Here is a 22694-nt window from a genome sequence, read left to right as displayed (position 1 = left end):
TTGTACGGGCGACGATGTCGTACTCCACTGTTCTGGGAGGAAGTGGGGGAGCGACAAGTTGAGGGACCAGAGTTAGTCCAGCAGGCTGTTGATATTGTTGGACAGATCAAGAAGAGAATTAAGGTTGCGCAGGATCGACAAGCTAGTTATGCGAATGTCAAGCGTAGACCTTTACAGTTTGAGGTGGGTGAGAAAGTATTCCTGAAAGTCTCACCATTTCGCAGGATTTTTAGATTCGGTCACAAAGGTAAGCTATATCCTAAGTTCATTGGTCCATTTGAAATTCTGGAAAGTGTTGGAGATCTGGCTTACAGGTTGGCGTTACCACCGTATTTGTTAAAAATCCATGACATGTTCCATGTTTCACTGTTACGACGGTATGTGGCGGATGAGTCTCATATCTTACAGCCATCTGAGGTACAGTTGGACTCGGATTTGACATACGTGGAGAAACCTTTGCGTATCATAGGTCATAAGGATAAGGTGTTATGCAACAAGAACATTCCTCTTGTTCTAGTTCAGTGGCAGCGTCGAGGCACTGAGGAGGCCACTTGGGAACTTGAGAGTCGTATGCGTACAGATTATCCAGAGTTATTTTGAATTGTTGTATTTTCATATTGTAACTTGTAAAATGAATCAGTTTGAATAAAAGATGTTTATTCAGTGTTTTACTGCATTCAGTACTTAAGATTGTTCGAGGACAAAATATCTTAAGTAGGGGGAGAATGTAGTAGCCCGGTTCCATTTTACAAGATTAAGTGATTTTAAACATGTTAAAAAATGACATATAATTTTAAAAGTGTCAAAACATGTTTAATGAGTTCTTATTTGGTAAAAATAAGTGGAAAATCAGATCCAGAACGTCCAAAAATGGTGGGGTAGGTCCCGGGGGTCTTGGGGGCCCAAAACCAGTTCGGAAACATGAGAAACAGTTCGGAGCTTCCGGGCAGGTCGGAGCTTCCGATCCGAAGATCGGAGCTTCTGATCTCAACCAGAAATAGGTGTCAAGGAGATTTAAACACGTGGCCAGATGCAGGAGATCGGAGCTTCCGATCCTGCGATCGGAGCTTCCGATCTCGGCCGTCCAAAACGTAGCAAACATGCACCGATCGGAGCTTCCGATCCTACAATCGGAGCTTCCGATCGTGGCCTATAAATAGGCCATCCGAGAGCCTCATTTTTCACACCAAATCATATTCTTTCTCTCTCGATTTTAGAGCATTCTAGGAGCTTTTTGGGGTGTTTCCGGCCTTCATAGGCTTGGTCCAGAGGTTGGCGAGGCACTCCAGGGTTACGGTGGAGTGGTGCCCAAGTTCTAGGGCAATCGTTATCAGTGGGCTGGCGACGGACGCATGTATAACTCTGGCTCCTTATAGTAAATAGGGAGTATGTTATAGCGTAGTTAAGGCTTCTAGAATAAAGTGGTAATGCATGAGTACTTTGCATTGTAGTGCGGATTGTAGGCTTGGACATAGTGCTGGTCTAGCTTGCCTAGTGTATGAGGTACGGAAGTATGATTCGAGATATCCAGATTGAGTATGCATGTATTATGTGTTTGCATGGATTATGTGATTGCATGTTTTATATGCCTTTATATATACAGCATGTCATGACTGTATGTTGCATACATGATCATATTGAGCTTTTACCTTAGAGGTATCATGTAGTAGGGCGCTCACCCTACGAGTTTGTGGATGGTTGGATACGTAAGTATTGTGTCAGGTCACCTTATGGTTGGACACATGTACTAGTATCAGGTCACCATTATCCACTGGGTATATAAGCCACCTCCTGATGCGACGGCGCAGCGTGCTATATGCTCTGGGCCCGGTCTATGAGCTTGCTTCTTGACCTGAGAGTCTTGGTACCCAGTTCACTTGCATACATGCACACATAACACCGTATACTCATACTCTCGTACTGAGCTTATCATGCTCACGTCCCGTACTTTGTTGTATTTGGACACCCTATTCCATGGGGCAGGTCTGCGGCTGGACAATGCGGGTGGTTCCAGGAGATCTTAGGCGATGGAGGACCAGCAGGGTTATTGTCTAAGCTTTTGTTTCAGTTGTATTTGGGTTAATACACTGGTTTTTTTTCCGATATGATTGTAAACAATATTTTTATTATTGTTTAAGTTTTCGCTGTTATTTCTGATATTTTATTTGATTAAGTTAAATGCATGTTTAAGCTTCTGATTAGTAGGTGATCACGGTGCGGGTCACTACACCGCCCTTCAGTAGAATGCCTAGAAACCCCTAAAAGTCAAAAAGACTACTAGAATTGAAGAGAAAAGAGAGAAAGGTGCGAGTTCTGAATGAGGCATTTGTCCTCTTTTTATAGGAGCAGTTCAGATCGTCCGAACCCCGAGATCGGACCATCCGAACTCCCCAGTCAACCCCCTCCGAACACGTTTCCTGGCTATGACGTCACTGCTTACGTAATATGATCCGAGCATCCGATCTAAGCCTTTGGAGCGTTCGATCTTAGCATCATGTCCAATCAAATCAATATCCACTTATCTGGGTGAGATCGGATCGTCCGATCTATCTTTGGAGCGTCCGATTTGCACGGGGCCTCCAAACTTTGACCCAAAGGCTCCGATCTGTTCGGAGCGTCCGAACTTGGTTCGGACCATCCGAACTACCCGAAATCCAAAACTCTTCTAGGCCCTTACCAATCCTTCTGAATTTGTTTCCCAACTCTTAAACCCATTCGAGGATCCTATAACCATGTTTTAGCTAATTAATCATAATTAGACGCTTGACTAACTTAATTTGGTGACTGGTTACTACATTCTCCTTCACTTAAAAAATTTCGTCCTTGAAATAAAAATAGGATAACATAACACAATGCTGAAACATCTTATTACAATATTGCAGTTACAATTACAACTTAACTGCGGAAATAAAATATAATCAAAAAAACTCTGGATGTTCAGGATGCATGCGACTCTCGAGCTCCCAAGTAGCTTCCTCGGTACCTCGACGCTACCACTAAACCATGACTAGAGGGATGCGCTTATTTCAAAGCAATTTTTCTTTCCTGTGAAGAATTCTGAGTGGTCTCTCCACATATGAAAAATCAGGATCCAGTTGAACCTCCGTCGGATGCAGAATGTGCGACTCATCTGCCATGTACTGACGAAGTAGTGACACGTGGAACACTTTATGAATACCGGATAGATACGACGGTAAACCAGATAGATACGGCGGTAACGCCAAATGATAGGCCACATCCCCGACTTTCTCCAAGATCTTGAACGGACCAATGAATCTCGGAGCTTGCTTTTCGTTGAGACCAAACCTCATCACCTTCCTGAAAGGTGAAACTCGCAAGAAGGCATGTTCCCTTGTCTCAAAATGCAAAGGTCTGCGCTTGGTGTTGGCATAACTGGCCTGTCTATCCTGTGCAGTCTTGATCCTCTTCTTGATCAATTCAACCTTATCCACAATCTTCTGAATCAACTCCGATCCCTCAACTTGTCTCTCCCCTATTTCATCCCAGAATAAGGCTGTTCGACAATGGCGACCATAAAGAGCCTCAAACGGTGCCATGCCAATGTTTCGATGGTATCTATTGTTATATGCGAACTATATCATCGGCAAATGTTCCTGCCATGATAATCTAAAGTCCATCACTGAAGTCCTCAATATGTCCTCCAATGTCCGAATAGTCCTCTCGGACTGACCATCAGTCTTTGGATGAAACGCTGTGCTAAGACTCAAGGTAGTACCCAAGGCTCGCTGGAAATTACCCCAAAAACGTGAGGTGAACCTCGGATCTCTATCATTGACAATGCTCAACGGCACTCCATGCAAACACACAATCTCTTGAATGTACAATCTTGCCATGCGATCAAAACTGAACTCGCGATTGTATGGGAGGAAATGTGCAGACTTGGACAACATGTCCACTACTACCCAAATGGCATCACACTGTCTAGAATACATCGTAAAGTGAGTGACAAAATCCATTGTCACATGCTCTCACTTCCACTCTAGAATTTCCAAACTAAGCATCAGACCGCCTGGTCGACGATGCTCCGCCTTCACCTGTTGGCACACAAGGCAACGGGAAACATACTGGTAAACAATATGTTTCATCTCTTTTCACCAGAATCTCGTACGTAGATCCTTGTACATCTTAGCACTACCTGGGTGTACGGTGAACCTAATACGATGAGATTGAGATAAAATTTCTTCCTGTAAAGATGAATCATTAGGCACAACTGCTCTACCAGAAAAACACAACAATTCATCAGACTGAAAATGGAAACCAGATGTATTGTCACCCTGAGCAAGCCTAGCTAACTTTTGCATCTTCGGGTCAGAAATTTGGATCTCCTGGATACGAGCAAATAACGTTGGCTCAGCTAACACTGAAAATACTCGAATCCCCTGTTGCTCTATCTTGTGGTGAAAATTAAAACCCAACGAACACCATTCCAAAATGGTGCTAGACACAACACTAGTATGGATGGAACTGACACATACCTTACGGCTGAGCACATCTGCGGATAGGTTAGCGGAACCCAGATAATACTTGATTTCACAATCGTAGTCCTTGAGAAGATCCATCCAACGGTGTTGTCTCATGTTTAACTCAGCCTTAGTAAACAAATACTTTAAGCTCTTGTGGTCAGAATAGATCTCAAAACGTTCACCGTACAGGTAATGCCACTAGATCTTGAGTGCGAAAACAATCATTGCAAGCTCTAATTCATGAACGGGATAATTCCCTTCATGGGTCTTCAACTGTAGGGACGCATAGAAAATCACATGCTCATTCTGTGTCAACACACATCCCAAGCCCTGGAGAGATGCATCGGTGTAGACTACATAACCATCGGATCCAGAAGGCAAAGAAAGTGCAGGTGCACTGGTCAGACGTCCCCTCAACTCATCAAAAATCTGCTCACACTCTGCCGACCAGACGAACGGAACATCTTTCCTCGTCAGCTGTGTCAAAGGTCGAGCAATCCGTGAGAAATTTTCAATGAATCACCTGTAGTATCCTGCTAGTCCCAAGAAACTACGAATCTCTGAGGCTATTGTCAGACACGACCAATTCAAAATAGCTTCTGTCTTGCTTGGATCCACTGCAACACCATCTCGAGAAATGACATGACCAAGAAATACTACTCGATCAATCCAGAACTCTCACTTGCTAAACTTGGCATACAATTGCCTCTCTCGAAGAACATGCAGTACAAGTCTTAAGTGTTGAGTGTGCTCCTTCAGGCTGCGAGAATAAACCAGAATGTTGTCAATGAATACCACAACGAACCTATCCAAATAATCCCAAAAAACTCTGTTCATCAGATCCATGAACACTGCAGGTGCGTTCGTCAAGCCGAAAGACATTACTAAGAACTCATAGTGATCATACCTCGTACGAAATGCAGTCTTAAAAATATCCTCATCACGAACTCGCAGCTGGTGATATCTTGACCTTAGATCAATTTTAGAATACACTGAAGTATCCTGTAGCTGATCAAATAGATCATCAATGCGCGGTAGAGGATACTTGTTCTTGATCGTCACTCGGTTCAACTACCTGTAATCTTTACAAAGACGCATGGAACCATCTTTCTTCTTGACGAACAACACTGGCGCTCCCTAGAGTGAAACGCTTAGACGAATGTATCCTTTATCTAACAAATCCTGTAGCTTCTGCTGTAAATCTCTCATCTTTGATGGAGCCAGACGATACGGTGCGCGAGAAATTGGTGTCGTCCTCGACATGAGTTCAATCTCGAACTCAACTTCTCGAACTAGAGGAAAACCTGGGATATCATCTGGAAAAACATCTGGGTAATCGCAAACAACTGGCAATTACTCGATAGATCTAACCCCCGTGGATGCATCTATAGCATAAATGAGGTAGCCTTCCCCACCTGTCTCCAAATCCCGGCGAGCTCTCAAAGCTGACACCAAAGGAATAGGGGGTCACGCTCCCTCACCATAGAAAAAACAGGGATCGCCTCCCACTGGAAAAAACTGCACTATCTTTTGATAGCAATCCATAGTAGCTCTTCAGAAGATCTGTACCCAAGATACAATCAAAATCTTCCATCGCTAAGATCATAAGATTCGCTGCTAACTCAAAGCCCTCGAATACAAAGGAACAACCCAAAACTAATCGCTTAGCCAGAGCATAATGACCAGTTGGGGTAGATATAGAAACTACTACATCAAGAGACACGTACGGTAATCTATGACGCTTAACATACCGTGCAGAAATGAAAGAATGTGATGCACCGGTATCAATGAGAACGAATGCAAGAATACCACACATAAGAAATGTACCTTCAATAACCTCCTCGTACTCCTGCTGGATCTGATCCTGACTAAGAGAAAACAGCTGTTCGAAAATACGAGGTCTATGATTGGTGCTTCCATAGACTGTCCCTGTGACCTTTGAGGAACGGAAGGGTGAGAACCAGAGCCAGACGTTGATCCTCCAGTAGCCTAGGGGCAATCCCTCTTCATGTGTACAATTTCACCATATCGAAAGCAAGCCCCTGACCTGAAATTTTTCTCAGTTGGGTGATGGCCTCCACAATTAGCACACTGTCCCTGACCTTTCTTTTTCCCAAATTGGTGAACTCCACGTGAACCGGAGCCAGAAGAAGAAGAAGACACACCCTGTTTCTTGAAATATTGAGCTTTCGGGCCCAAAGAACTAGCGGGTCTAGAAGAATAGAGAAAGGACCTGTTACGCCGAAGACTGTCCTCTGCTTGATGACATCGGCTCACCAAAACCTCGTACGTCATGTCATCACCAACCGCAACACGATCATGAATTTTTGGATTGAGACCCTGGAGGAACAAATTATACTTCATCTCAGTATTGGAAGAGATCTCTGGACAACACGACAATAGCTCAAAAAAATTCTGCTGATACTCGTCAATAGTCATCGTGTCCTGACGTAAACTCAGCAACTTACTGGCCTTCGCCTGTCGAAGTGTAGGAGAAAAATACAGCATCTGGAAAGCTGTGTGGAAATTTGTCCAAGTAGCGGTGCCTCGCGCAACAACAAAAGGTGAAGATGTGGACTTCCACCACTTCCACGCACTCCCCTCTACAAGAAAGTCAAGAGTCTCCATTTTTTTGCTCCTCAGTGCACCGAAATTCACGAAAGCAAACCTTCATGAGTTCCAGCCAATTCTCCGTATCCTCCGGTGATTATCCTCCAACCAATGGATTAGGACCCATCTGCATAAAAATATGCATACTGAAACTTCTGCGATCATCACGACGATGATGGTGGTCCCGACAATGCTCGCGATCGTCATCGTCGCCCCAACGTCCACCACCACTCCCATGACTCTCATCGTAATCGGCCATTTGCTCAAAGGTAATAGAGGTTATCCCAAAATGGTTTACTAGATTCAAAAATTAATGCATGTTCTGATTCGAATAAATGTAGTGACCCAAATCGGAATCACTAACTAATCAGATATTAAGCATATAATTAAGTCTTAACTTGAAATTAACAAAACTCTAGTGGAAACTTAAAACCATAAATACAACATACACCAGAAGAACAATCGGGCTAAATAAAATATTATACAACCCCATCTAATGGAAGGTACTAAAAGTCCAATCTAACAACCTGAACGGAAATACGATCACCACGCAACCACTGCAGCCCAACGACTACTGCCACCGGGTCCATCCAACCTAAGTCCTGCCCCATTGAATAGGGTTTCCAATACAAAACACTTGTACGTGAGCATAAACGCTCAGTACAGAATTACGAATATACATATACCATGCATGCACATGCAATATGAAGGGTACTGGAAAACCTATCCATAATACTGCTCAGTCAAGGCGGCATGGTATGTAGCACGTTGTACCATCGCATCAGGAGATGACTCCCATACCATAAAAACTCGTGGATATAATCGGATCCAAATCCATGAAAATCCATCCACTAAAATACGGGGCTGTGCAACCCCTACTATAGGCTATGCAAATCAATGCATAAAGCTCAACGTGTACATGCATGCCACATAATATCAATGCACATAATAATGCCACACAAAACATGCAAACATAATACATGTATATTCAACCTGGTATCTCGGATAATACATATGTACCTTTATTGAGAAAACCCAAGAAACCTAGCAACTCTTGCAGTCCAGTACTCAAAATCCATGCCTATAAGTAATAATCACTATATCACTTAATGTGCTCTAAATCCTTCACTAAGATATCATATACTCTCTAATCTCTATAGGGATCCAAAGTTATACTTGCGTCTGTCGTCAGCCCACTGATGGTGGCTGCCTCAAAACTTAGGCACAGCTCCGCTACTACTTCGTAGTTCTTCGCTACTACCGGCCCTTTAGTAGGACGCCTAGAAACCCCTAAAAGTCGAAAAGACTACTAGAATTGTAGAGAAAAGAGAGGAAGGTGCGAGTTCTGAATGAGGAATTCGGCCTCTATTTATAGGCGCAGTTTGGACCCTCCAAACCCCAAGATCAGACCGTTCGAACTCCCCAGTCAACCCCCTCCAAACATGTGTCCTGGCTGTGACGTCACTGCTTACGTAATATGATTGGAGCATCCGATCTAATCCTTCGGAGCGTCCGATCTAAGCATTAGGGGTGATCACGGTGCGATTTGGTGGTTTTTAGAAAAAATTAAAACCGAATTGCCAATTTTGGTTCGGTTATATATATATTTTTTACTTACGGTTTTATATGTAAAATCGTTTTGGCGGTTTTTTGCGGTTGCGATCGGTTTGCTGTTTTTTTTATCAAGCCTCGGACCCTTCATATGGTCTTTCTATTTAACCATGCAACCATAACAAATGAACATTGAACATAGTATTTCCTCAAAAAAAATTACAAAGTTAGTTCGAAACATCCCCATCATTTGTCACTTTCAAACTTTAATTACTAGATATGTGATCTTGCTCTAAAACTCCTTCATCTGCTGGAGAAAAGAATCAAAACATCCAACTGTATAAGTAATAAAAATATAAGCATAATTAAAGTAAAATAATAATGTATATTGCCTATTAACAATAAATTTAAGAAATTTTACCTAATGCTTCTTTCAAATCAATCATCTTCTTATGTTTCACAACTACTCGATCCTTCCAATTCTAAAAATAAATAAAACATTGGTAATAAAACAGTTACTTGAAAAATAAAAATAAAAACATAAAACACTCACCTTGTTGTAGTTTTTCAAATAATTCGGAATCATCCTCTATTTTTGTGCGAAGATCAGCTAAAGAAGTTGTGTCATGTAGCCAATCTTGACTGTATATAAGAGCATCTACCATTTTTGGAGATAAAGAACTCCTAAATGGATCAATCACACGACCACTTGTATTAAAAAAAAAAGCGGATTCTGAAGCAATTGCATACACTGGCATAGCTAGCACATCCCTTGCAATATTAGAAAGAACTGTATATTTTGGAATGTTCACCTTCCACCAATTCAAAATATCAAAATCTTTACTTGACTTTTCACACCCATCAAGTATATACATTGCTAATTCAGATTTACTCTCAACACATTGCTCTTCTTCCAAAATGCTTAGCAAATTGAGATTCTAGTAGCTCACTTATGTCATCTTTTTCATTGTCCAACATATAGTTATAGCATTGAGTATTTCCATCTTTGCCACCTTGCTGATAATTTGAGCTTGCATACTGCTTGTACAACAAATTTAACATTTCTTCTATCTTATCTACCATTTTCATACTAAAACGACCATCTTTCTCATAAATTATTGAAAGGACAAAATTAGCATACTTCAACTTATATCTTGGATCCAAAACAATAGAAACAAACAACAATTGATTTTATCAATACTTCCCCAATACTTATTAAGTTTCTCTTTCATTCGAATTGTCAGAGAAGTCATATGATAACCTCCCTTATTAATCATATTGGACAGACCAACATGCACAGTTTCAAGCTCACGGAAAAAAATATTTGAAGTGATATATGATGAACCAAATAACTTTAAAGTCACATGATAGAAAATTTTCAGAAACTTGACAAAGTTTCTAGCAACAATTCAATCAATCTCCACTGGAGGACCAATTACATTCCCTTTATATTTTTTTTTTCCCATCCATATTCTCATCTTGATTCAGTTCATAACAATCAATGTAGTTCATGTAGTTTTGATCTTCATCTCCCAATCTTGCAAAAGCCTTTTCAAATTTCTCAGCATCCTCAAGCATCATATAAGTTGAATTCCACCATGTTTCAACATCTAAACAAACAAGACTCTTACAATCAATTTTTTCTTTTTCCACGCACCTCTTGAAAGTCTTTAGCATTGCTGGAGATGATCTTACATATTTAACAGCATTTCTAATCCTCATAATTACTTCATTTTTCTCTTCCAATCCCTCTTTCACAATCAAATTAACAATATGAGCACAACATCTTACATGCATATTGAAACGACCCTAACCTCTGTTTTAAATTAATTAATAAAAAAATACGGATTTTTAAAAATTTTGTCATGACTTGTTTGAAAATACAAAATCTCATCTGTCTCAACTCAGCAGTTCAAAAATAGAATAGACGCTAAGAAGGAAAAAAAAATACAATAATCATAATCTTTCGAAAATACAACATCCAAAAGTTCCAACAATTTGACTTTTACATGCCCACAAACAATTCTATAAATCATCAAGCTTACATTTATCCAATCAACAAAAATGAAAGACTTTAAAGAATTAAAGTAAACTTTTGCGGAAGTCTAGCATAGGTCGGAGGGATGTGCCGTGCCCGCATCGTAGTCCACTCGATGGTCCTGCCCCTCGATCTCAACGATAATCTAACCTGCACCAAGCAAGCATAGTGAGTCTAATGACTCAACAAGTATAAATTTTGTAATAACAAGGGTTAAAAATAACTGCGACAATACTTAAAGTAATGTACATATAATACTTTAAAACTTGAACTGAGAAGTTGTATGATAAAAGAGAATGAGACTAAATGTATGCAATGAACTCACACTATGAACTTGGAACTTTCTTAAACTTTACTTTTCTTTTCTGTGAATTTAGCTCATTGATTATGACGTTTTCTTTGATTTTGATCGATCATGGCTGCAGTATACTATGCCAGCAAGGACACTGAGATTACTCCCGACGCCACATTGCCCCTTAGTTGGTAAGGAAAATCAGGAATTCTCCCAACTCCTCCAAACCCCTCTGTTGGCAAGGAAAATCAGGATTTCTCCCAACTCCACCAAACCCCTCTGTTGGCAAGGGAAATTAGGATTTCTCCCAACTCCTCCAAACCCCTCTGTGTCATAAATCAACTCACTTTATTCAAAACTTTTTACTTACTTGACTTGAAACTTTAATTTTACTTGAGATGCAAAAGAAATGCTTAAACTTGCTTAAACTTTACTCAACTCGAAGGCAAAACTCACACACACGAAAATGCAACTTTAGGGAATGAAAACTCAACTCAAAATGAGGATGTTAGGTGGGTAAGTGGCGGCCCCTAAGTTGGTTGCCCAACTTAGACTCTATTTTTCCTCAACGTGTCTTAACCCGAGAAATCAAATCAAAATGCCCTTAACTTGATCTTACCTTAACCAAATTAAATCGCGCTTGAACCGACACTCTCCACACATTTCAAACTAACCCAAGGACTAGGTTATGACCTCCAAAGACGAACCGAGCAAACCGATCAAAACGGATTTCCGGGCAGCCCTTAAACTTATCAAAATTCTGCACTAGACACCCCGACTTGAGAAATTCTTAACTTGACCAAAACTAACTCTATTTGCTCCTAAATTGAACCGACACGACCACAACATCCTAAACTTGACTTAGGAACAGCCCTCACCATCCATAGTTGGTCAAAACGTTCAGTTTAATCAACTATCCAACAGCTCACACATTGCACTTAAAAATTCTGCTCCAACCCTCTAAATTAAAAGACCCTTATCCTATCCGAAACTTAACCGAATCGAGCCCAATTTGAACCGACACGACCAAAACACCTTAAACTCGACCTTGTACTAAGCCTCAACTCGACCAGACCTGGTATGAAAGCTCCCCTGCCCAAAAATCCAACAGCCCACATGCAAAAGCTTAATCAACCAACTTCACCTACACTTTCACCCTTTTTCCCTTGTCTCCAACCCTTTCCAGCCCATAAAACCACTTTATACCATCCTTAGGGACTTAATACAAGCACTAGGGCAGCCCCTAACCACGCAACAAGCCTCATTTTCGAAAATGCCAAAATCACTCAACAAAAATGCAATAAACACTTGAGCAATCAAAAGGACCATTGGCATTCAAAAATTCCTCATAACGCAACTTCAAACACAATCAGCACACCTTGTAAATCTCGAATTTTGGCATGAATTACTTCTGAAATTTATGAAAAATCAATATACATTCAAAACTCTTCATATCTCATATCAAAATTCATCATACAACTCTTTAAACTTCAAACCATAATCATAGCTCGAATTTACTCATAAAACCTTGCTGAAATTTGTAAAAACCGATCCTAACTTGCCAAAAATCATGAGCATTTCGAAAATAATCAAGGGCAATAGCACAAAAGAATAAATAGCTAGCTTGGGGCCAAAGAAAAGCTATACTTGTCTTGCTAAACCAAAAACCTAAAGAAATGAGATGAACACAAGCTGAAACTCGTCCAGCAGCTAGAGGTGACCTTCCATGGCGGACTTTCGGCAACGACGGCGGTGGGAGGAGGACGGCGGCGGCCGGAATTTGCAAGAAAAGGCGGCGGCCAAAGCTTGGAGAATAAATGAGAGGAAATGAAAAGAAAAGAGGCGGCTCATTGATGTGTTGTGTGCTAGGGTTTAAGTTTTGTTTTGTTTTGTGATATAAGTTGAGTGTTAGGTGTCAATGTGTGTGTATCTATAGGTGTAAGTATGCAAAAGTAGGTGTGTGTTGCTTTAAAAGTACAACTCAAAATACTACAATTTTTGTTTGCTAAACTTACACTTATAAAATACCTAAGTTTAAAAACCCCAAATTAAAGTATTAAATTGGGTTTTACTAATCCGGGTTTAAAAAAATTCTAACTTTTAAAAAATTTAAAGAATAAGCTCAAGAACGCGATAAAAATAATTTTTGACACCCGAAAACTTCTAAAATCAAACTTTCATCTAACTTCCTCATTTCTCTCAACTTATAACTCTTGAAATAAAATCTTGGAATTTATCGTCGAAATCCTCCGTCGCCGTATGCCGGAACATGAAGTCACTGAACTCAAGAATCATCAAAATAAATAACTTAAATATTTGAGCAACTTAAACTTTAAAGGAATTATAAAGCAACTAACTCCAAGAAATAAAAATGAATACATAAATATTTTGATGTCACATCGATATAATAAAAATTTAAATAATAACAATGCGATTAAAATAATTTAAACAAACTTGACGAACGATTAAAAGTCATTTAAATAAATACACGAGCATAAGTAAAGACCTTAAAATAATTTGGACAGATAAAAGATTTTAAATAAATAATCTAGACATTTAAAATAATTTAAATAACTAATGGATAAACTTAAATTATTTTAAATAAATAAACTGGACAATTCAAATAATTTAAATAGGTAAATCTTAAACGTTTAAAAATCATTTAAATAAACAAATTTTAAATCTTTAAAATCTTTAAAACGATTAACTTGCACAATAAAATCATTTGAATAAATAATTAATATTTTATTAAAACATAATTCAAATAAAGAATTTAAATCAATTAAACTTAAAAATAATAACCATAATATTTATTTAATTTAATATATGCGAATTAGTAGATTGGATTTTAGGTACTACACATATAATCATTATTTAAGATAGTATCTTTCCATTTGCATTTCCTTTTCAAGTGATTAATTTCTTTATCATTCGAGGTAGCATTGTCCACGGTAATTGTAAAAACTTTATCAATACCCAAATGAATCAAGCATTCTTCAATCTGTTTCGCAATTGTTTCTCCCTTATGATTCTCAACGATGCAAAAGTTTATTATTCTCTTTTTCAATTTCCAATCACTAGATATCCAATGTGTAGTGAGACACATGTAATTCAAATTTTGTATTGATGTCAATGTATCAGTAGTCAAGCATACTCTTTGGGTTTTCAAAATCCTTTTCAATTTCTTTTTTCATCGATAAAAACTTTCATGCAATCTCTGGCAATAGTATGCCTAGATGGTACTTCAAATCTTGGTTCCATAGCTTCACAAAACAATTTAAATCCTTCACCATCCACAATTCTAAATGGCAGCTCATCAATGATTATCATTTTTACAAGATTTATCCTAATTCCTTCAAAATCAAAGTCTTTCCGTTATTCACAAATGTGACGACCCGGTTCTTAATCTCTCAAATCATAAAATTAATCCAAGATCATGAATTAAATATAAGCAATCAACAAGCATCCGAAGCTGCAAAGATATTTTTTTTTTAAACTTGGGCCGCGCTCGAGCGGCTGAAAAGCGCCGCTCGGGCGCGCCCTGTTTGCTTCAAAACAGAACCCTCTGCCCTGGGGTGCGCTCGGGCTGCTGTTTTCTGCAGCTCGGGCGCTGCCCTGGGCAGATTCTTGCCCAAGAATTGCAGCTCATTCTTGTTCTAAAAATTGCTTCCCAACTTGATTCTTTGATACAAAAACATGCACAAAAATAAAGATCAAGTTCTAGACATGTTGAATCAAGTCCAAAAACACATCACCATATTCTAAGAAACATTAACAAGGCAACAACATATACATTAACATCTCAATACCAAAGTAACACATCTAGTTCCAATGTGATTAAAAGATCAAGTATAATTCTATATTCAAGTAGTAAACACTCTAGAAATAAACTCAAGTCTATCAAGTGTACAATTTCAACTCTAACATAGGATCAACTTATATTGTAAAGTAGACAAGATTCAAGTCTAATAACTATACAACATAGCTCTTGATCTTATCAAACAAGTGGCAGCAACTCAACATCTATACCGGATCATCACGCTAATCCCTCATTCTCTGTTCTTCAAGCTCGCTTCTGCCCTGTTCCACTCCCGCCTATTGCCATGACAAATACAACACAACAATAGCCGGATAACTCCGGTGAGAAACATATTTTCCTAGTAAAAGCAACTAACATGCATATCAAATTATATATATCAAACTCATGATATAAAATAAAATACAATGCATGCTTTAAAACAGGGTTCGCTAAAGAATTTTCTCATTTCATCAGTTGGGATCCTGAGAAGAAGATATCGTAGCTAAACCACCGACTCTCCCGATCGAGGTGGGGCTACTTACCTTACTTCTCTAGACTTTGAAGCCACTATATATACAAATCAGACGCTAGGCTAACTCAACCACCTAGGCCATACATATATAGTTCCTCAAATCGTCTAATCGAATGTTTCCGTTCATTTCAAAATTCAAGAAATAAGTCTCACAAGATGAATGCACATATAACATCAATATAGCATCCATTAACATCATAAATTCATTCAATGATTCACATAAGAGCGAATAAACAAATAAGTATGTGATTTAAGGAACTCGATACAAACCATCTCGAGTTGTAATTCCATTCAAATAATAGTCCGCTTTTACCTTTCGATTGTGAGGTTTCAAGGTGTCTTCAAAGCTATCCAAATCTGAATAAATAACCACACCATCTTATATTAAAATTCTGCTCAAGTTATAGCCCAACTTCAAGGCAAAATACTACAAACCTTCTTCTTTCTTCTACCGGTCTTGAAGTCGGAATTTCCGAGTTGATGTCCCCTGTTTATAAACTGAAATCACAGCATAATTGCCAAGGAAATATCAGTTCTAATCCATGTCAATGGCAGCTCACATATAAGCAAGCAAAATAACTTCAAATCAAAAGTTCGACGGCATATCGGCATAATTCGGCAATCCGAACTCAACTATGCCAAGTCTATCACCATATACATCATATACCAGCTGTATATTACTCAAAACCCACATAACATAAGATAGAGCTTTCGAAATAATTGCTGGAAATTCATAAAAAACTGATACGACATCCGTTCCTCAACCCGACTTCAATATAACACAACATAGAAGTTAAACAACATCAATTCATAATCACATCTGATCTCTGCCATTTTCGAATTCTTAAACCATGATGAAAGATACAAAAACTTACAACAAATCGAATGTCTCACTGCAAGGATTCCAGAACACTTTCGGAATCGAATTCGGATAACCGGATCAAAAGATATGACAATTTGAAAATGAAGATTGCAAAGAAAAGGAGGGAGCTCGACTTGCTCTGTTCAATTCCTCTCAAATTTCTGAACTTTCTCTAACACTTACACGCAAACATGATGACAAGGAATTAAAAATTCTGATAACTTCATGATTATTTGCAATTTAGCCCTCCAATTCTTGCTTCTTTGCAATTCAGTCCTCGGCCAATCATCTAATTCAATTCCAATCCTAAATAATTTTAGAATATTAGAATTTAAATCAAAAATCCAAATATTTCCAAATTAAATATTCTCGGATTAGAATTAAATAATTCCAGGCGTTACAATTCTCCCCCACTAAGACACGATTTCGTCCTCGAAATCTCAAGTACTATCAGCATATCATATAAAACATATAACCGAAAGACTAAAGGAGAACTCACATCATTGAAACATCTCTGGAAATCGTTGTCTCATGTCTGATTCCGTCTCCCAGGTTGCTTATTCAATACCATAACGACTCCACTGAACCTTCACAAGCGGAATAGTCTTTGTTCGAAGTTGCTTCTCCTTACGAACAAGAATCTGAATTGGCTTTTCAAAATAACTCAAGGTTTCGTCGAGTTCAGCTTCATCAGATTGAAGCACATGAGATTCATCAGAAATATATTTCCAAAGTATCGATACATGAAAAACATCATGTATTCCAGATAAGGACGGAGGAAGAGCTAATTGATAGGCAAGATTTCCTATTTTCTCAAGAATTTCATACGGACCAATATAGCGTGGAGACAACTTCCCTCGTTTGCCAAATCGTACAGTGCCTCTGAATGGAGAAATCTTCAGAAATACCTTATCCCCCTGTTCAAAGGACAATGGTCGACGTCGAACATTGGCATACTTCGCTTTTCTATCCTGAGCTGTCTTCATTCTTTTCTGAATAATTTTCACTTGTTCAGTCATACTTCGAATCATGTCAGTGAATCTTGCCAACTAGTTGGCAAGATTCACTGACATGATTCGAAGTGAGATGTAAATCGAGGATCACGATCTGATACAATAGACTTCGGCACTCCATGCAATCTGACAACTTCTCGAACATAAATCTCTGCCATCTGGTCGTGTCTATATGTCATGCGATAAGGAATAAAACACGCTGATTTCATCAATCTGTCAATAATCACCAAGATAGCATCGCAACCTCTAGAAGATCGAGGCAACTTCGTCACAAAGTCCATAAAAATATGATCCCATTTCCATTCAGGCACTGATAAACTCTGTAACAAACCAGGCGTTTTCTTTCTTTCAGCCTTCACCTGTTGGCAATTAAGACACCGAGACACAAAATCAGTGATATCTGATTTCATTTGTTTCCACCAATATTGAGTCTTTAAATCATTGTACATCTTCCTACCACCAGGATGAATGCTGTAACGACTACAATGTGCCTCTTTCAGTAGTTGTTGTCGCACATCAGAAATATCAGGCACTACAAGGAGATTGTGAACATATAAAATATTATCTCGAACCTGGTATTCAGATACATGCCCTGATCGAACTTTTTCAATCGAATTCTGCACATTCTGATCAAGTTTCTGAGCTTCTTTAATTCGCAAAAATAATGCTGATTCAACTTGAATTTTATAAAGTCGAAGAGGCTGACAATTCTTGTCAAATACTAATCCAGAAAAACAACATTCTTCAATCAAATTTGATACACCAATCGTCGATAAAGATAAAGAAAATACCTTTCGACTCAGTGCATCAGCAGCTGCATTCGATTTTCTCGGGTTGTATTTAATCTCACAATCAAAATCTTTAAGCAAATCAAGCCATTTGCGTTGCCTCATATTCAATTCTGACTGTGAAAATAAATATTTCATACTCTTGTGATCAGAATAAATCTCAAACTGTTCTCCATACAAATAATGTCGCCAAATTTTCAAAGCAAATACAATGGCGGCCAATTCAAGATCATGAATTGGATATCTGGTCTCGTGAGGCTTCAACTGTCTCGAGGCATAAGCAATCACATGCCCTCGTTTCATCAATACACATCCCAAGCCTCGATGAGATGCATCACAATACACAGTGAAACCACCAGTACCTGAAGGAATCATCAAGACTGGTGCACTGGTCAATCGTTTCTTCAACTCAAGAAAACTGGATTCACAAGCTTCAGACCAGATAAATGGAGCATTCTTCTGAGTTAACTGAGTAATCGTCTTTGCAATACTAGAAATATCTTTATTGAATCGGCGGTAATACCCAGCCAAACCCATAAAACTACGTATCTCAGGAACAGATGTGGGTCTAGACCGATTGATCACTGCCTCGACTTTACTTGGATCAACAGATATACCATCTCTGGATATAATATGTCCAAGAAAGACTACTTGTTTCAGCCAAAACTCACATTTCGACAGTTTAGCATACAGTTTCTCGGCTCTCATAGTCTTTAACACAGTTCTCAAGTGCTCTGAATGATCAATCAGATTCTTTAAATAAATCAGGATATCATCAATAAAAATTATCACGAAGTCATCAAGATATTTCTGAAAAACACGGTTCATCAAAGCCATAAACACAGCTGGAGTATTCGTCAGACCAAACGGCATAACTATAAACTCATAGTGGTCATACCTGGTTCTGAAAGCAGTTTTCGGAATATCAGAATCTCTAACTCTCAGCTGATGGTATCCAGATCTCAGATCGATCTTGGAATAAACAGAAGAACCCTGCAACTGATCAAATAAATCATCAATACGAGGCATAGGGTATTTGTTCTTTACCGTTGCCTTGTTCAGTTGTCGGTAGTCGATACACAATCTCATTGAACCGTCTTTCTTTCTGACAAATAATACTGGAGCACCCCAAGGAGAAACACTGGGTCGAATGTATCCCTTGGCCAGTAAATCTTCCAACTGTTCTTTTAATTCTTTCAATTACACTGGTGCCATTCGATAAGGTGCTTTAGAAATTGGTACAGTACCTGGCATCAGTTCTATGCTGAAGTCAATATCATGATACAGAGGTAATCCCGGAATTTCATCAGGAAAAACGTCCGCAAATTCACTAACCACTGGCAAATCAGCCAGGTTCGGGCTAGTTTTCAAAACATCAACTGTATAAACAATAAATCCCTCTGCTTCTTTCTGCAAAAGTCGAGTCATAGATAATACTGAAATAAGAGGAATCTTAGCACGTGAACCCTTACCATAGAATTTCCATTCTCCAGCCATCTCAGGTCTGAACCTCACTACTTTCTGAAAACAGTCTACGGTAGCTCTGTACTTGGTTAGCATATCAATTCCGATAATGCAGTCAAAATCAATACAGTCTACCTCTATCTCATTACCATCATACTGTAGCAAACAATTTTTCACCATCTGCATAGATATAAGACCTCTCCCCAAAGGTGAAGATACATATACTACAACAGGTAATGATTCAACAGGCAAAACATGTAATGATGCAAATCATGCAGAGATAAACGTATGGGATGCACCTGTATCTATCAATACATATGCCGGATAACCACAAAGAGAACAGTTACCTGCAATAACATCATCTGGTGCTCCCTGTGCCTGTTCCTCTGTCAGTGCAAAGACATGAGCATGTTGTCTTGAAGGCTGACTACCTGTCTGACTCCCTCCTGGACTTGTCTGTTGCTGTGGTTGTGAGGGTTGGAAGGAATGAACAGAAGAGGTTTGCCTTACTGGTTGAGCCACTGATCGTGATGACTCTGTACCTCGTGATTGTCCAGAACCTCTCTGAGAACACACCCTTGAAAAATGGCCAGTCTGATGGCATATATGGCACCTCCCAGATACACCTCGGCACTGATCGGTTGGATGACCTCCACCACATATGTTACAAAACACTCCTGACTTCTGTTTTGAGCCACTGGAACTCGAAGAACTGCTCCCCGGCTTTTTAAATTGCTTTTCTCGTGCTTGCAAATACCCCTTCTTTCCACTGCCACTACCACTTTCAAATCGAGAAGATTGTTGTGGAGTCTGAACCGGAGGTTGTGGCTGTCTCTGAGGCTGTGCGGCATACGAAGCTCCTCGCTGTTGGATCAAACCAGCTTCCGCTCCCTTGGCATTATTCAGAGCCTCAGCAAAATTATTCGGTCGCCTTGTGTTCACCAAGGTAAAGACGTCTGGATTCAGTCCATTAATGAACTGATCGGCCATTGCCTCGTCACTATCAGCAACATGTGGAACAAAACGTAGCAAGGTAGAAAACTTTGCAATATATTCTTCAATGTTTAAATTTCCCTGCTTCAGATTAGCAAATTCAGAACCCTTGTCTTTGCGGTAAGACACCGGAAAGAAGCGTTGGTAAAACTCAGTTTTGAAGATGTTCCAGGTGAGTACAGTTCCTCTATGCTCTAGAGCTTTCTTTGTTGTGAACCACCAACTCTTTGCAACCTCATGCAACTGGTGCCCTATCAGTCTGACTCCTCGCTCATCACCATAATCAAGAGAATCAAATAACATCTCCATATCATCGAGCCAACCTTCACACTCAATCGCATTCTCAATACCTTTCAGTGTTGGCGGCTTGTAGGATTGAAATCTTTTCAGTAATGTTTCCATCGGAGTGGCAGTCATATCAGTCATGTCTCTAGAGGTACTTCCTTGCTCATTGCTAGGAATTTTTGTAGCTTGTGGCACTGTCGGTGCTACAGTTGTATGTTCTGGGGAGGAGTAGGTACTGTTGGTCTAAGAGGTGGTCGTCCTGGTCGTCGAGACATATCTGATTATTAAAATGGTTAGGATATCAAATATCTCTCAGTCCTCCTCTGATCATCTTACCTCTGATCAAGACTCGGTTCTGATTCAATCTTAAATAAATAATCAAGGTACTCATATACAACATGCTTCCAATCAATTCAGATATTCGGGTAAGCATGACATAAAAAACAGATCACATGCTTGAATCATGTCAAATATTTCAATAAGCATGCGTCTTTAACAATCGTAAATCATACTTTCAAATAAAATAAATACAACATCATGTAATTAAATTATAGCTTAACAAAATAAGTAAGCAAGGAAGAAGACTCGATCTACCCCACTCACTATCTATCTCAGTCCAGAATTTTCTCGCTCTGATACCACCTATTGTGATGACCCAGTTCTTAATCTCTCAAATCACAAAATTAATCCAAGATCATGAATTAAATATAAGTAATCAACAAGCATCCGAAGCTGCAAAGATTTTTTTTTTTTTAAACTTGGGCCGCTGTTTGCTTCAAAACAGAACCCTCTGCCCTGGGGTGCGCTCGGGCTGCTGTTTTCTGCAGCTCGGGCACTGCCCTGGGCAGATTCTTGCCCAAGAATTGCAGCTCATTCTTGTTCTGAAAATTGCTTCCCAACTTGATTCTTTGATACAAAAACATGCACAAAAATAAAGATCAAATTCTAGACATGTTGAATCAAGTTCAAAAACACATCACCATATTCTAAGAAACATTAAAAAGGCAACAACATATACATTAACATCTCAATACCAAAGTAACACATCTAGTTCCAATGTGATTACAAGATCAAGTATAATTCCATATTCAAGTAGTAAACACTCTAGACATAAACTCAAGTCTATCAAGTGTACAATTTCAACTCTAACATAGGATCAACTTATATTGTAAAGTAGACAAGATTCAAGTTTAATAACTATACAACATAGCTCTTGATCTTATCAAACAAGTGACAGCAACTCAACATTTATACCGGATCATCACGCTAATCCCTCATTCTCTGTTCTTCAAGCTTGCTTCTGCCCTGTTCCACTCCCGCCTATTGCCATGACACATACAACACAACAATAGCCGGATAACTCCGGTGAAAAACATATTTTCCCAGTAATATAGCATCCATTAACATCATAAATTCATTCAATGATTCACATAAGAACAAATAAACAAATAAGTATGTGATTTAAGGAACTCGATACAAACCATCTCGAGTTGTAATTCCATTCAAATAATAGTCCACTTTTACCTTTCTATTGTGAGGTTTCAAGGTGTCTTCAAAGCTATCCAAATCTGAATAAATAACCACACCATCTTATATTAATATTCTGCTCAAGTTACAGCCCAACTTCAAGGCAAAATACTACAAACCTTCTTCTTTCTTCTATCGGTCTCGAAGTCGGAATTTCCGAGTTGATGTTCCCTGTTTATAAACTGAAATCACAGCATAATTTCCAAGGAAATATCAGTTCTAATCCATGTCAATGGCAGCTCACATATAAGCAAGCAAAACAACTTCAAATCAAAAATTCGACGGCATATTGGCATAATTCGGCAATACGAACTCAACTATGTCATGTCTATCACCATATACATCATATACCAGCTGTATATTACTCAAAACCTGCATAACATAAGATAGAGCTTTCGAAATAATTTCTGGAAATTCATAAGAAACCGATACGACATCCGTTCCTCAACCCGACTT

The 22694-nt window shown here is 39.0% G+C and overlaps 1 protein-coding gene and 1 long non-coding RNA gene across 2 annotated transcripts; both read right to left on the bottom strand.

The window, feature by feature from the left end:
* Positions 1-10091: 10091 nt before the first annotated feature.
* LOC140874166 (zinc finger BED domain-containing protein RICESLEEPER 1-like) lies at positions 10092-10442 on the bottom strand. Its single transcript, XM_073277445.1, has one exon. It carries the CDS (start codon positions 10440-10442, stop codon positions 10092-10094), a length of 351 nt encoding a protein of 116 aa, XP_073133546.1.
* Positions 10443-21868: 11426 nt separating this feature from the next.
* Positions 21869-22404, bottom strand: LOC140879935 (uncharacterized). The gene is made up of 3 exons (XR_012149555.1): positions 22358-22404; positions 22236-22279; positions 21869-22031 (listed from the first exon to the last, which is right to left on the bottom strand). It is a non-coding gene; the product is annotated as an uncharacterized lncRNA (long non-coding RNA).
* Between the last annotated feature and the right edge of the window lie 290 nt (positions 22405-22694).

This window comes from Henckelia pumila, chromosome 1 (assembly GCF_033568475.1).
Source record: "Henckelia pumila isolate YLH828 chromosome 1, ASM3356847v2, whole genome shotgun sequence".
Lineage (NCBI taxonomy): Eukaryota > Viridiplantae > Streptophyta > Magnoliopsida > Lamiales > Gesneriaceae > Henckelia > Henckelia pumila.
Note: the sequence above shows the minus strand (reverse complement) of the source record. Positions and strands in the feature narration are given on the sequence as shown.